Here is a 14,562-nt window from a genome sequence, read left to right on the forward strand (position 1 = left end):
TATACTGAGAAAGGATTTGGAGCATGGTTTTTAAAAATAATTTTTTATTTTTTAATTACACAGAATTATTCCGTACAATTATTGACATACAATATTCTAGTAGTTTCAGTTGTACGACATAGTGATTAGACATTTACGTAACTTATGAAGTGATCACCCTGATGGGAGGATAGGTTTTGCTTGCTGTCTTCTCGGTAGGGTCAGCAGTTAGCCTGGGTTGGTAAGTTAGTATCTTGGCCTCCTTCCCTTTCCTGGATGTGCGTGTAAGTCAGTACCACTGTGAGACGGGAGGTTTTGGTCTGCTGCCATATTTTGGCTGTCTTGGCCTATAGCATAGTACACATAGAGAAATAAATTTTCTGTCAGAGTTGGACTAGAAATATCAAGCTGGAAAATATTATTTTACACTGGAGTATTAGTGTTTCATTTTCTTCCTTTCTGGGTTTTTGGTTTGTTTTTACTTTAAATTTTATTTTTCTTCTAATATATCTATATTGATTTCAGAGAGAGGAAAGGAGAGGGAGAGAGAGGGATAGAAACATCAATGATGAGAGAGCCATCGATCAGCCGCCTCCTGCACGCCCCCGACAGGGGATCAAGCCCGCAACCCAGGCATGTGCCCTGACTGGTATGGATCCTAGATTGACGTTCAACCGCTGCACCACGCCCAGCCGGGCTAAAAAATTTTTAATTGTGGCAAAAAACATGCAACATCAAAGTTACCATCTTAGCCATTTTAAGTGTACAGCTCGGTAATGTTAAGCATGATGGATTTCCAGCACTTGGAAAATGGAAACTCTATACTTATCAAACAACAACTCTGCTTCCTCCCCCAGCCCCTGGCAGCCACCTATTTTCTATAGATGGCAACTATTCTACTTTCTGTCTCTATGAAGTTGACTGTTCTAGGTATCTCATGTAAGTGGAATCAGACAGTATTTATCTGTTTGTGACTGGCTTACTTCACTTAGCATATGTCCTCCAGGTTCATCTATTTTGGTAGCCTGTGCCAGAATTGCCTTTTTAAGGCAGAATTCTGTTGTATGTGAATACCACATTATGCTTATCCATTCATCTGTAGATGGATCTTTTGTTTACTTTTAACAGTTCTTTAATCTCAGGTTCCACTAGGGCAATGTTTCTTAACAATTTTTTTTCCTTCTAGACTGCCTCCAACCGTGTAAGCTTTTTTTTTTTTTTTTTCTAATACAGCTTTCTACCCCCATGAAATTTTAAAACCACAGATACATTGTATATCTAGTTGTGCATTGTATACATATCTGTGCTTTGTACATAAAAAGAATAAAAATTTTCACTCCTCAAGAACCATTTTTCACCCCTTTGGGGGACAGTATGGCTCCCTTGGTGCATGCTATAAGGAAAATTACTGCCAGACTAATGTATATGGAGGCAGCCCCAGATTTGCTAAATATCCTGGTAACGACAGAGATGGCACTTGAAGAAAATTTTAAACTCACCTCTGCTCTCTTTTCTTTACCTAACTCTTCAACCTCCCCATGGTGTACCCCCACCCCTTAAACACAAGCAGAAGAGGCAACCTCCTGACTCTGGCTTGGTTGCAGCAGAGACATCTCTTTTCCAGCCCTGGTGTAGGGATGCCTCCTTCTGTTCTAGAGGGGAGAAAGGCTGTCTGCATCAGCTGCTGCCCCACCCTGCCCGGCGGCTGCTGCCGGCGCTGGAACACTGTAAGGGTTCATAATACTACATTTGCCTCACAGGATGTATTTTCCTATAGAATGTATTTCTGCTTGGTACGTCCTGATAGTCGCAAGTGACCCATGTTCAGGCTTTCATGTGTTTCCCCCAAATTCCTTCATAGGGCATGTACTTTTACCCCATTAGAATGGTTCCTCTCAGAGGCTAGGCTATGTGTGTGTGTGTGTGTGTGTGTGTGTGTGTGTGTAAAAATTCCATATTATATGCATTTATATTTGAAACCAAAGCTCAGTATTTCTGTAAGGCAAAGTAAATTTTGAATAAAAGCTCTGGAGTTGGTTTTTCCTGCCCTTCATTCCCATGTTGCCCCATCGGCAACTCTTGTTGACCCTGCCAGAGTTGATTTTGGATCAGTGATTGCTTTTAGAGTCCTTTGAAAGGATTTCATTTAAAAAAAGAAAACCACCAAACACCAAAAAAGGAAACTAATTTGCTTTCAAGTCTTCAAGTGGTACCCAGATAACTTATGAAGGTAAAGCCTTCCTCTGCCTACCTCAGCTGCCCCCGAGCCCACTCCTGTTGGCAGTTTTTGCTCTGTTCCTGTAAGTTAGTTACATAATTTCAAGGGCATACACACAATGAATGATAAAAACCACAACAACCTGGGTCTGCTTTCCTTCAGACTTGTTTGTTTCAAAGACTACTCAGTGCACTTGTATTTCTCTTACTTCTGCTTCCTTGGGTGTAGCTAGGCAGCCGATGACACCTCCCAACAACTGGACCTTGAATTCTCTTATGTACGTAGTGAAACTGACTGAAAGCCAGTGCTGCAGCTGTGAAACCATCTCTACTTATCTTTCAGCTTTTGTATCATTAACAAAAGCGAAAGTGCAGGGGAGTGAGTGCCGGCCAGACTAACACATAGTGTAGTGATTTGACTGGGTGCTGAACTTTGGCCTCTGTCTTGGCCCTTCAGTGTGTAGTTGAGCTCTTAGAGTCAGATTCCAGCTCCACCACTTTCTGTGTGACTGTGGTAGGTAGCTTAACCTCTGTTTGCCTCAGTTTTCCTATATGTCAAATGGGGACACAGTCATGCCTACTTCATGGGGCTACTTGCAAGAATGAAATGACTTGATGATGTAAAGCCTGTAGTCAGTGCTCAAGCGTACCGTCATTATGTTAAATTATTACCACTTGTATTTAATAATTTCATCCTATAAATAGACCACCCAGTTTTTTTTAAAAAAGACTCAACAACAGAGCCCTCTGTGTTATAAGGCAGAGATAAAGAGCATCCTTCCCTATAAAGAGAATGTAACTGTCAGTAAATCCTCTTAAGATGCACAAAGCCTTCTGGGGTGGCAGTTCACTTTCCCTGTGACATGATGGTACCAAGAAAAAGCAGAAACGTAAATGCATGAATACATGTGATGTTTGCATATAGAATATCAACAGCCCACTCTTGGTTTCTAGAAGAGTACAAAAAAACCCCCAAATTCTGATGTGAATAGTGTTTATTATATTTGTAAGCACAGTGGAAATATTTTGTGTTCTTCAATTAAGCCCTTAAAGAGTCTTGTTTTGATAACATTGATTAAATGTTATTTAAAATAGCAAGTAAAAACAGTATGATATTGGTGTAAAAACAGGCATGGAGATCAGTGGAACAGAATAGAGAGCCCAGAAATAAACCCATGCCTATATGGTCAATTAATGTCTGACAGAGGAGCCAAGATACACACTGGGGGACAGGACAGTCTCTTCAGTAAATGGTGGTGGGGGAACTGGACAGCCATGTGCAAAGGAATGAAACTCGGCCACTACCTTACACCATACACAGAAATTAACTCAAAATGGATCAAAGGCTTGAACGTAAGACCTGAAACCATAAAATTCCTAGAAGGAAGCCTAGGCGGCAAGCTCCTTACATAGATCTTGGTGGTGAGCATTTGAATCTGATCCCAAAAAGAAAAGCAAGAAAAGAAAAATAAGTAAATAAATGGAACTAGATCATACTGAAGAGCTGCATAGCAAAGGAAACCATCAACACATTGAAAAGGCAACCTCCTGAATGGGAGAAAATATTTGCAAGTCATATATCTGAGAAGGGGCAAATATCCAAAATATATAAAGAACACAACTCAAAAGCAGAAAAAAACATAATTTGATTAAAAAAATGGATAGACATTTTTTCTCCCAAAGAAGATATTTGGACAGCCAACAGTTACATGAAAAGATGCCCAACATCACTAATCATCAGGGAAATGCAAATCAAAACCACAATGATATATCACCTGTTAGAATGGCTATTATAAAAAAGACAACACATGTGGGTGAGGACATGGAGAAAAGGGTCATGCAGTGTTGGTGGGAATATAAATTGTGCAGCCACTATGGAAAACAGTATGGAGGTTCCTAAAAAAATTAAAAATAGAACTACTACATGATCCAGCAATTCCACTTTTGGGTATTTATCCAGAAAAACCAAAAACACTCGAAAACATGTGTGCACCCCCTGTTCATTGCAGCATTATTTACAATAGCCAGGATAGGGAAATAGCCTAAATGTCCATCAGTGGATGAATGGGTAAAAAATATTATTTATTTCTAAAAAAAATGAAGTCTTGAAATTTGCAACAACATGGACGGACCTCAAAGGCAAAGTGAAGTAAATCAGAGAAAGACAAGTACCGTATAATCAATTTCTCTTATACGTGGAATCTAAGACAAACAAATCCAAGCTTATAGATACAGGAAATGAATTGGTGGTTGCCATAGATGGGGGTGGGGATTGGGAAAAATGGGTGAAGGGGGTATAAACTTATTTTTAAAACTTAAATGTATAATAGTCATGTGGAGCTGGTGGCTTCTGTATTGGACAGCACAGACCTAGAGCAATTGGGGTGATTTCTATTGAGCTAAACTCACTCTGTGCATAACTTACACTATTTCATTTAACCCTTAAATCAGCCCTGTTTTGCTGATGAAGAAAATGAAGCTGAGGGGTCAGGCGATGTGCCCATAGTTTCACAGCTAGGAAATGGCTGAGAGGAAACCAGGCACAATGCTCTTATCACTGTGAGATGAAGCCAAAGCACACACAGGACCAGGTTAAAGACTTTGGACATCAGAGAGTTTCCTCTCTAGTTGACCAGCTAGAAAGTAGAGAACCATACACCCCCGCCAAGGAAACTGACATTTTGGGAACCACTTACCTGACCCCATCTGGGTATCACGGAGCCAACAGGCCCCACGTTGCTGAATTCCAGCACCATGGCCTTTCAAAGGGGCTGACAACTCCATATCAGTACCTCAGCCCACCAAGTACCAAATAGGTCACCAGTGAATTTTGGCCAGGTAGAAGGTTCTAGAGTGAAACCAAAGCACCATTTTGGAAGGCATAGTGGGGGAAGCCAACTGGGGACTCAGTGAAGGAGAGTTTTGGGTTTGAAGCTTAGGTTTGCTTAGTCTCACTGATTGTTCTTCCTGCGATAGGGCTCCATCTAGTGAGGTTTCAATAACGTATCTTCCATATTTAGAAGACATAAGATCCTCTTGTTTACATTTGGAGATCTTTCCCGGAGAAATTAGGACCATAAACAGGACCTGAGTCTATGGAAATGTGGAGGGGCATTCTTGAGAGCCAAACCCGGAATGGAGGTAGTAAGTCTGAGTTTCCTGGAAGAAAGGCACCCATCCCAGTGAGGCTGCTCTTTAGGGAGGCTGCTGAGAAGGGGACACTTGGTGACGACCAGAATGCCTTCCCACTAGCCAATGGGAAAAGATGATCACAGTGACAAGGCCAAGTAGGGAGAGAATGAGAGTAGTTGAGAATCGTGCATTGAAGAGAGCCCAGAAGGACTTGTTACCACCCCCAATAAGTACCCGAGGCTGATTTGTCAACCAGACACACTTGCAGAAATAAGCAAGGGGGAAACACAGGGCCTGGCATTTTAATAGTTTTTAAGAATATGCCAGCTGATGACAATGGCTTCCACCTTGAGATGCCTGCAGGCAGCTCGTGAGGTTTAAAGAAGGACCCACTCAAGAGATGTCACTTGGCGCCTGGAGTTGAGGTCCTCCATGACTCCTATGGAGCACATGCTTAATCGAATTAATAAGTGAATGAAAGAAGAGCTGCACTCTAAGCAGAATGAATAAAGGGTGGGGCTTATTCTGCGTAGTAGAGGTAGAACTGTAAAAAACTCATTTCTGATTATTAAGGCAGTCCATTGTAGAGCAATTGGAAGTTGGAAAAATTAAAACCCTGCCTAATCCCAATGGTGTGACTGTTAACATTTTGGCATATTTTCAATACATTATATGGTTTTAAAATTTTAATTTGACATTATACACCTTTTTTTATGGAGCTTGTAGGTTTTATTTACCAACTTGGCCTATCATTAAATGTTCTTTTGCAACATGATTTTAAAAATAATTGCAAGGTGTTACACGGTATGGAGCATTCAGGGCTGCTTCCAGTTTTTCACTGTGGTAAACATCCATGGGCCTAAATCTATCCGTGATACAGTGTATTTCCCCTGTAAGCAGAATATGACAGTGCCCAACACTTGGGGTCATTCTTTTAATTATTTTCCAAAGATACCTTGTTTTAATTTTTCATTTCTTGCTTACTAGTGAGGTGATCCTGTTTCTCCTCTCTCCATATACTTAGCCATTCTTTGTATTCCTTGTGAATTGTCTGTTTAGGGCCTTACACATGTTGGCCGGGGTGTTGGCCTTTCCTTGCGGTGGAAAGATATTTACAAAAGAGGGCTATTAACCCTCTGTCAGTGGTTAATAGTGACTTCCTTTTTCTAGTTGTCCAATCATGGCCAGTTTAAAAAGTATTTAGGGACATATGGCTGACAATATTTGAAAGAGAATCTTATTTTTATTCTCTGGACAACCACTTCTTTAATTTTTTCCATGTTCTCAGACATCTCTGTGTCAACTCAAGCCATAGGACCGAGAGATTATTTAATGAAAAGTGTAGGTGGAATTTCCCCTTCTGACTTGTTTAAGAATCATGCCTCATTCTGCTGTGGCTCTGGCTCTGCCTGAGGAATGCAGCTCAGCTACAAAGCCCCATTGCCCATAAGCTCATACGGATTTGAAGTAAGTCACCACTCGTACCCACATGGGTTTGCTTTACCTGGCCAGAAATTCCTCATCAAGATTTATAAAGAGCCCTGGCTGGTGTGCCTCAGTTGGTTGAAACGTTGTCCTGTGCACCGAAGGATTGTGGGTCGATTCCAGTCAGGGCACATACCCAGGTTTCAGGTGTGGTTCCTGGTTGGGGCAAGTATGGGAGGCAACCGATCAGTGTTTCTCTCTCTGTCTCTCTCCCTCTCCCTTCCTGTCCTTCTTGAATTGGTGAAAACATATCCTCAGGTGTGGATTAAAAAAAATTTTTTTTGAACTGATAAAAATAATAAGAATTATCTGTCCAAGAATTGTGTTGGTCAGTAAGACCGCCAATGGAACACCTGAATAGTCCTCATATTTAAGACCTTCCCTTTCCCGCTGCCGCCTTGGGAGGAGGAAATCCTAAAGGACATCTCTTCTGTCCCCCATTTCCCCTACCTCCTTGAGGCTCTCTAAGCTGCTTTCCTGAGGCCCATCATGTGGGCAGGGCTATAAGCACTTCTCTCTGACTACTCAGACCACACCAGAGAGAATCAGTGAGAGGCAACCTCTGGGTCAAGCATTCAAATTGGTTACACCATAAATATTTAAGTACCCACTATATGCTAGGCCATAGGGGTACAAATGAACAAAACAGAAGTCATGACCTGAAAGAAGCAAGTCCTTCCTGAGAGGGGGCACAGACGAGTAAGAAGGTGATGGCAAGTTCCGGGGCGAACGTTCCAAGCCTTATTTTATAGTGCTTTCGGGCGGGAGGACGGGAGAGGCAGTGATGGGGGCCCTGTGACTTAGATCCTTTTGTGTATTGTGGCCTTCTGCACTGCACCTCCCCAACCTTCTGAGTAGAAGGACCGTCAGCTGAGTTTTGCTTGTACCAGTAAGCGAGTTGCACAGTGGTCAAGAGCAGAGGCCTGAATTTGGGGTCTGAATTGGGAAATGCCATTAGCAGATCCTAAGGCAAGTGGTATGACCCTCTTTGAGAACTGTTTTATCTGAACAGCGCCTCCTTCTGGGCTGTAGTGATGGGTAAATGAGAGTATAATAGTGGTGCCAGTTATAGGAACTGCTGCCACTTCTTGAGCCAAACTCCCTTCCAGGCTTATGTTGTCTTGCAGCATCCTTGCTCAGTGCAGAGCTGATCATTAAGACAGATTAAATGGAATCCTTCTGGCCTCTACCCCGGAGGTCAGAAAAGAGCTGAGGAAGAAATTACCTGGTCAGACTCTGTCTGGTTCCGTGGTGGCGAGGGGTGTTGTCAGGGTGTGCCTGCCACAGGTGGGTGGAGCCAGAAAGGACAGCTGCCTCTCCAGACTCTCAGCAGTGCAGATGTGAAGGGAAGTGCGCCCCATGCAAGCCTGGCAGCCAGTCCTTTCCTCTGTCTCCTCACAGGATGGACCCTGCAGCTTATGCTGAGCTGTTGAAAGAATCTGGCAACCAGGTTTTTAAGAATGGGAACTATTCTTTGGCCATCAGAAAGTACGATGAAGCTATCCAGGTTCTCCTGCAGTTATACCAGTGGGGGTAAGTGTGTGTATTTTCTTCCCACCTTTCTCAAGTAAATTGGAACTTAGCTGCTTTTGTTTTCTTGTTGTTTCTTATCACACTGCCTAGTTTCTGTTTTCTTTCTCGCCCACATCCTGTTCATCTCCTCTACGTAGCCAGCTCAGAAACTGAACAGAGCACACTGGAGTAATAAGGGAAATGGAAAGTGAAACATGAGGGACTGTTGATAAACTTTACAAAACTTTTCCTTCTGTCTGGTTACGGGATCAGAGTTCCTGGGATGACCGAAGAAGTCCCTAAACTTCTCAGTTGTCATTCATTTCGTCTTCTTGAGTACCCACACCCTAACCCCCTGGCCACAGTGCACACCACTTCAGAACTGAGGCTCACCTCTTCCCCTGCCCCTTCCACTTCTAATAGACTTGTTCCCAAACATTTTAATATCATGATAATGCTTAATAATGGAGGACCCGAAGAGCTTTTGTTTATGTAGGTTTTTAGCTGTCAGTATAGTCTGTATCAGAGCTTAAAATGGAGAGAAATTTAAAGTATACATTTATTTATCTATTTAAAAATATCAATAAGAAATCCATTACATGTTAATATAAATAACATTTTAAAGAAAAATAACTATATTTTCCAAAGCAAACAGTTTGGTGAAAAGACTGGCACATTTTACATTTTTACAAATCCCTTTAATATCTGTCTCAGTAGAAGACATGTGGCTTCTACATTCAATCTGTTTTGATAGCACACGTCTTGTAGCCTCTGAACATCTCCTAAACACGTGTGAGAGAATGAGCGTGAACAAGGTACGCAGTGTCTTAGTATTATTATTGTATTAGTTTCCTGTTGCTGCTGTAACAAGTTACCACAAACTTAGTGGCTTCAAACAATACAAATTTACTGTCTTACAGTTCTGGAGGTCAGAAGTCCAAAATGAGTCTTAACAAGGCTAAAATCAAGGTGTTGGCAGTGATGGTTCCTTGCAGAGGAGAACCCATTTCCTTGTGTTTTTGAACTTTTGAGTGGCTGCCTATTTTCCTTGGTTTGTGGCCCCTTCCCCCATCTTCAAAGCTCAGCATTCCAGTCTGTGTCCATCATCACATCACCTTTTCCTCTGCTATAGCCCAGTTTCTTCCTCTTTCTCCCTCACTCACTCCCTCCCTCTCTCCCAAGGTTGCTTGTAATTGTATATATTCTGGGACAATCTCTTCTCTAGATTTATAAATAAATACATCTTTGAAGTCCCTTTTGCCATAAAAGGTGACATTATTGAGGGCCATTATTCAGTCTACTACAGTTTTGACCTTGTGGACTACCTGAAATAGTCTTGGGGGCCCCCTTTCCCCCTGAAGTTTCCAGATCATATTTTGGTAACAGCTGTAGCAGAAGAAACAGAGCTTGGCATTTGTAGGGTAGATGCAGCCTAAACTTGTTCTTAGAAATGGCACTGAATTAAATTACTGACACATGGCTCCCACTCCTTACCTCCCTCTCACCATGGTATCTATACTCTGCCTGGATTTGAGTTGAGTGTAATCGACTTGGGCCTGTATTTCTGTCATTCTGCCCCCTTCTGATTCAGATCAGAACTGTGTCAGAACCGGGCCTGGAGCTCTCATTCAGGGCAAAACATTGGGCTTTCTTAAAGAGGAAGGTGGTGGAAAGTGGTTATGGCGACAGACCGACCCCACACTGTGAGTGCTCAAACCTCAGCTCCACCACTTAATAGCTGTATGACTACTAATGGGACTTCTGCCTGGACCCTCACAGGTTGCTTTTCATGGACCTTCCCGACATTGCGTCTCTTGCCCATTACCTGCTGCCTGCATTCCTGCAGACATAGGGATTTAGACGCATGTGGTTTACAGAGAAGGGAACTGAGAGAAGCAGGATAGGGCAGGGGAAGGCTCCAAGTAGAGATGTTGTCTCATCCAGAGTTCCCTTCAGCCTGGTCCCCCGGGAACTTTGGAGTATGAGTTGTACTGCAGAGCTGGCCCTGCTTTGGGGCAAGGGGGCTGACCCTTCTTTGGTTGTTAATCCTTACCCGTTTTTCCACTGATTTTTTTTAGAGAGAGAGGAAGGGAGGGAGAGAAAGAGAGAAACATTGATGTGAGAGAGACACATCTATTGGTTGCCTCCCGCACGCACCCTGACCAGGGCCGGGCATCGAACCTGCAACCCAAGTATGTGCCTTTGACCTGGAATTGAACCCATGACCCATTGGTGCTCAGGCCAGTGCTCTAACCACTGAGCCAAACCAGCCAGGGCAGGGATTTGACCTTTTAATTCCCATGTTAGTCCATCATTGGCTGTAGGCTGTTGGGCCCCTGGGAGTTGTGCTAGGGAGTGGGGCTGTATTAGTCAGCTTGGGCTTCCATAACAAAATACCATAGACTGGTTGTTTAACCAACAGAAATTTATTTCTCACAGTTCTGGAGCCTGGTACGCTGCTGGCCAGTTCAGTTCCTGGTAAGAACTCTCTTCCTGATTTGCAGATGGCCACCTTTTCACTCTGTCCTTATATGATGGAGAGAGAATACAAGGAAGCTCTCTTGTGTCTCTTATAAGGGAACTAACTCCATTGAGAAGGCCCCACCCTCATGACCTCATCTAAACCTAATCTCCTTTCCCAAAGTCCCATCAACAAACACCATCACTGGGGAAGGGGGTGGGTGCGGGGTGGAAGGGGTCAATGGGGAGAAAAGGGGACATTTGTAATATTTTGAACAATAAAAACAAACAAACACCATCACATTGGGGGCTAGGGCTTCAACATATGAATTGGGGTGTGGAGGGGAGCACAATTCAGTCCATTGTTGGAGCATAACTTCCTGGGGAGAGGGTGCTCCCATTAAGCTGAGGATAAATCGCTGGAGCCCCTAGCTGCAGCCAACACTCACTGCAGGTGGGGATGGCTGCACTGGCCTGGGTCTGGGCCGGACACCACAGGGCATCTACTACACACCAGTCACAGCTCCCTTGCCAATCACCCACTGGATGCCCCACTTCCTCTTCTGTGTTTCTGGGGCCTCATCTCTTGCCCTAGATGGAATGATGGGTGCTGAGAGAAGCCGGACACTCAAAGCACTGGGGTGATTTGTATCATATTCACAATTAAAATATATTCAATAGAAAAGAAGTTATAAGTCTTCCTTTCCCCTGCTGTGTGTCTTGAATTCAATGTCATTAAAAGCTGGGAGCAGAGGATTTGGGAGTGAGAACAAATTTGTACCATGAAAGTATCTCAGGCTTTTTAGGGATCTATAAGGGTCAGCTCTGATAGGCATACCTGGGACATTTTCTGCTGAAACCCCATCAGGATGGCAGCAGCAGGGATGGTCTTCAAGGATTATTTTCTATATTTGCAGGAAGATAGTTTTATGGATCTCCAGCTTGTTTTTTCTCACAGGGTTCCCCCCAGGGACTTGGCTGTGCTACTGTGCAACAAATCCAATGCATTTTACAACCTTCGAAAGTGGAACGAGGCATTTGTGGCTGCCAAGGAGTGTCTGCAGTGGGATCCAACCTACGTGAAGGTATGATGCGAGTGACTGCTGGGGGCTGCTGCCTCCTTCCTCTTAGCTTGCCTCCTTCCCTCCCTTCTTTTAAAAATGAGAGCGCTTCTCCCAACTGTCTCTGCACTTCAAACAGATGCCCATGGGGCCTGTGAGTGGTACCCAGAGAAAAGTGAAACCAGTGATGGCCAAGTGTTGAAATGTCCTTGTATGGGAGAGCAGAGCTGGGCCTCTTGGTGGAAGGAGTGCGGTGGAGATCCTCTTGGAGCTTGTTTTGTTATGAATTAGTGACACCCAAATTCAGTCTGTTCATGTTTTTTGCTGTTTGTAGGTTTCACTTTAGCAAAGCTTTACTTCTGATGCAAGCTTGGTGGATGACATGACACTGATTCTTGAGGCAGCATTTCTTACAGTAGAAATAAAGTCCTTTGGAGGGATCTAGGGGAGTTTGAGAGGCTAGTAAGACCCTAAGGTCAATAAATAACCATCTGATTGTTTTTTCAGCTACATACCAGTGCAGATTGTTTACTTTGATTGAAGGGAGCAGGGAACAACTTCAGTGTTCCTTGACAGCCTCCTTTCCCGGAACACTGTAGTCTAGGATTTTTTTCATTCCTTTCTTCCTGCTCAGGCTGTGATTTGAGTCATGGATAAATAAACCACACATGTAATTGGAAGCAGGCCAGCTTCCTTCTCTCTGTGTCATATGTTAGATGTTGTGTATGTCACAGATTCGAAAGTGATTATTTTCTTAGCAGTTAGAAAATGACAGAGGAAGTGTGGTCCAGAACCTCATGTGGCAACCCATGTGCAGTGCCTGTTAGAAATCTGTTTACACAGAGGTGAGATCCTTTCTAGAGTCCATTTCCCCGTGTCCTCAGTCCTGCTCGTCCTTTCCGCAGCACAAGAGAGGAGATGAGTGTTGTTGAGGTTTGCCTTTTTCTCGTTCCAGGGATACTACCGAGCTGGCTATTCCTTGCTGCAGTTGCTCCAACATTATGAAGCTGCTCACATGTTTTTTGAGGGTCTTAAATTTCTGCAGGGCAGCAATGATCAGAGCCAGTTTGCTGATTTCCTTGTGGGAGTGTTTACCACTATGGGCAGTAAGTCTGACTGGGGAAGCCTTCCTCCCCTCCCCTCCCCTCCCCTCCCCTCCCCTCCCCTCCCCTCCCCTCCCCTCCCCTCCCCTCCCCTCCCCTCCCCTCCCCTCCCCTCCCCTCCCCTCCCCTCCCCTCCCCTCCCCTCCCCTCCCCTCCCCTCCCCTCCCCTCCCCTCCCCTCCCCTCCCCATCCTAGTTATTTTTTTAAATTATTTTTTTAAATTGTATTTTTGTTTAAAATATTACAGTCCTAGTTATTTTATTTGAATTCCTTCTGCAGACTCAGGCTCCTGGGGAGATAATTACAGGTGTTTTTTTGGTTGCTAATTTATGCAGTTTGAATGAAACTTGTTTTCACATTAGAAAGCATTTTGAAAGCTTTGGTGGCTCATGCCTTTGTAAAAATGACTAAGTCCTATTGCTATTCATAGTTTTCCCTATTTATACTACTTACTTTATGTGATTTTGCTCTTCCATGTGAATTTTGCATATTTCTCCAATGTGTTCAGAAAATATTCTGGTTTGCTATGAAAATAACTCAAAAGGGCTGGCAGAGGGTCCTATGAAGCTGATGGTGTCGGGGCTGCGATGCTCACTGCAGCTGACGACCTTTGCTCAGTCTGGGAGGGATGCCTGGGAGGCCTTGAGCATCTCTAGATTCTTACTCTAATGACCTGGCCCTTGAGGTGCTTTGTCAGTGGCCTGGACAGAGAATCATAAAGCACATGTAGTATACTCCTTGCCAGTGACAAAGGGCCTCCTTCTAAAGTTCCGCCAGTAACCAGGCCAGTGTTTTCAAATATTATGTTTGATCAGATTTAAGATTGCGCTGATTTAAGATGTGCCGTTAGTCAATGTTCTGCCATTGAAAGGCAACATCGATTGTAACACATATCCCAATTTTAGAGATGTTAGAATGTGAAAAATGGCATGTGGTCTTCAGCTTTCAGAAGTGGGGAAATTACTGCTGGCAACAGATTCAGCTGTCATGCATCCAACCATTCCCATTGCAATTGTGGGAAAGTGACTTCTCTGATCTGTGGGTGGAGTCCTACAGGTTTTGGCAAGTTAGGCACAGAGAGGGGTAAGAGCAGTGCCAGGCAGTAAGTGGGACAGGGTTAGAGGTGGGCACAGCATGTCCCCTAGACAGAGAGGTAGAAGGTCCTCAGATTTTGAGCTGTCCACTTGCAGACAGTGCCTGCAGCCTGCTTCCCGTTTTCAGAACCAGATGGCTTGTCCTTCCCTACACTTCCTCATTGTCTTGTCTATATCTGCTGGAAGTCATTGTAATGTCAGAAGGCAGGCTGGCTATACAACAGCTCTTGGTGACTGTCCCTTGAAGAAATCTGGATGGTTTCCATTCTGCCCCCATCCTTAGAGGGAGCAGTTAGCAGGACTTCTTAGGGCCGTGCATCCCAGACTTTTCTATCCAGGTACTCCTATTGGGAGGGGGAAAGTATGCCCATGCCCAGTTTCTAAATTTTGAAAAACATGGAACTTTTGTATCCTTTTATATAATAGATGATTATTTTGATATTTACTTATTGTTGGAACTTAATGGCCCTGGAAGAGGTGCCATGTTATTCTGTCTGGCTGGTCCGCTTGGGTGTTCTT

At 43.7% G+C, this 14,562-nt stretch overlaps 1 protein-coding gene across 2 annotated transcripts in view; it reads left to right on the forward strand.

The window, feature by feature from the left end:
- The window catches only part of TRANK1 (tetratricopeptide repeat and ankyrin repeat containing 1), an 80,557-nt gene that overhangs the window by 14,173 nt on the left and 51,822 nt on the right, over window positions 1–14,562 (forward strand). Inside the window, exons 2-5 of one of the 2 annotated variants that reach the window (XM_087824870.1) lie at window positions 8,215–8,346; window positions 10,765–10,803; window positions 11,744–11,870; window positions 12,802–12,952. In XM_087824870.1, coding sequence (XP_087680996.1) covers window positions 8,215–8,346; window positions 10,765–10,803; window positions 11,744–11,870; window positions 12,802–12,952 — 449 coding nt within the window. The remainder of the gene's footprint in view (window positions 1–8,214; window positions 8,347–10,764; window positions 10,804–11,743; window positions 11,871–12,801; window positions 12,953–14,562) is intronic. The other variant, XM_087824871.1, reaches the window with a different exon arrangement.

The sequence above is a fragment of the Miniopterus natalensis genome, chromosome 15 (genome assembly GCF_054644295.1).
Source record: "Miniopterus natalensis isolate mMinNat1 chromosome 15, mMinNat1.hap1, whole genome shotgun sequence".
Taxonomy (NCBI): domain Eukaryota; kingdom Metazoa; phylum Chordata; class Mammalia; order Chiroptera; family Miniopteridae; genus Miniopterus; species Miniopterus natalensis.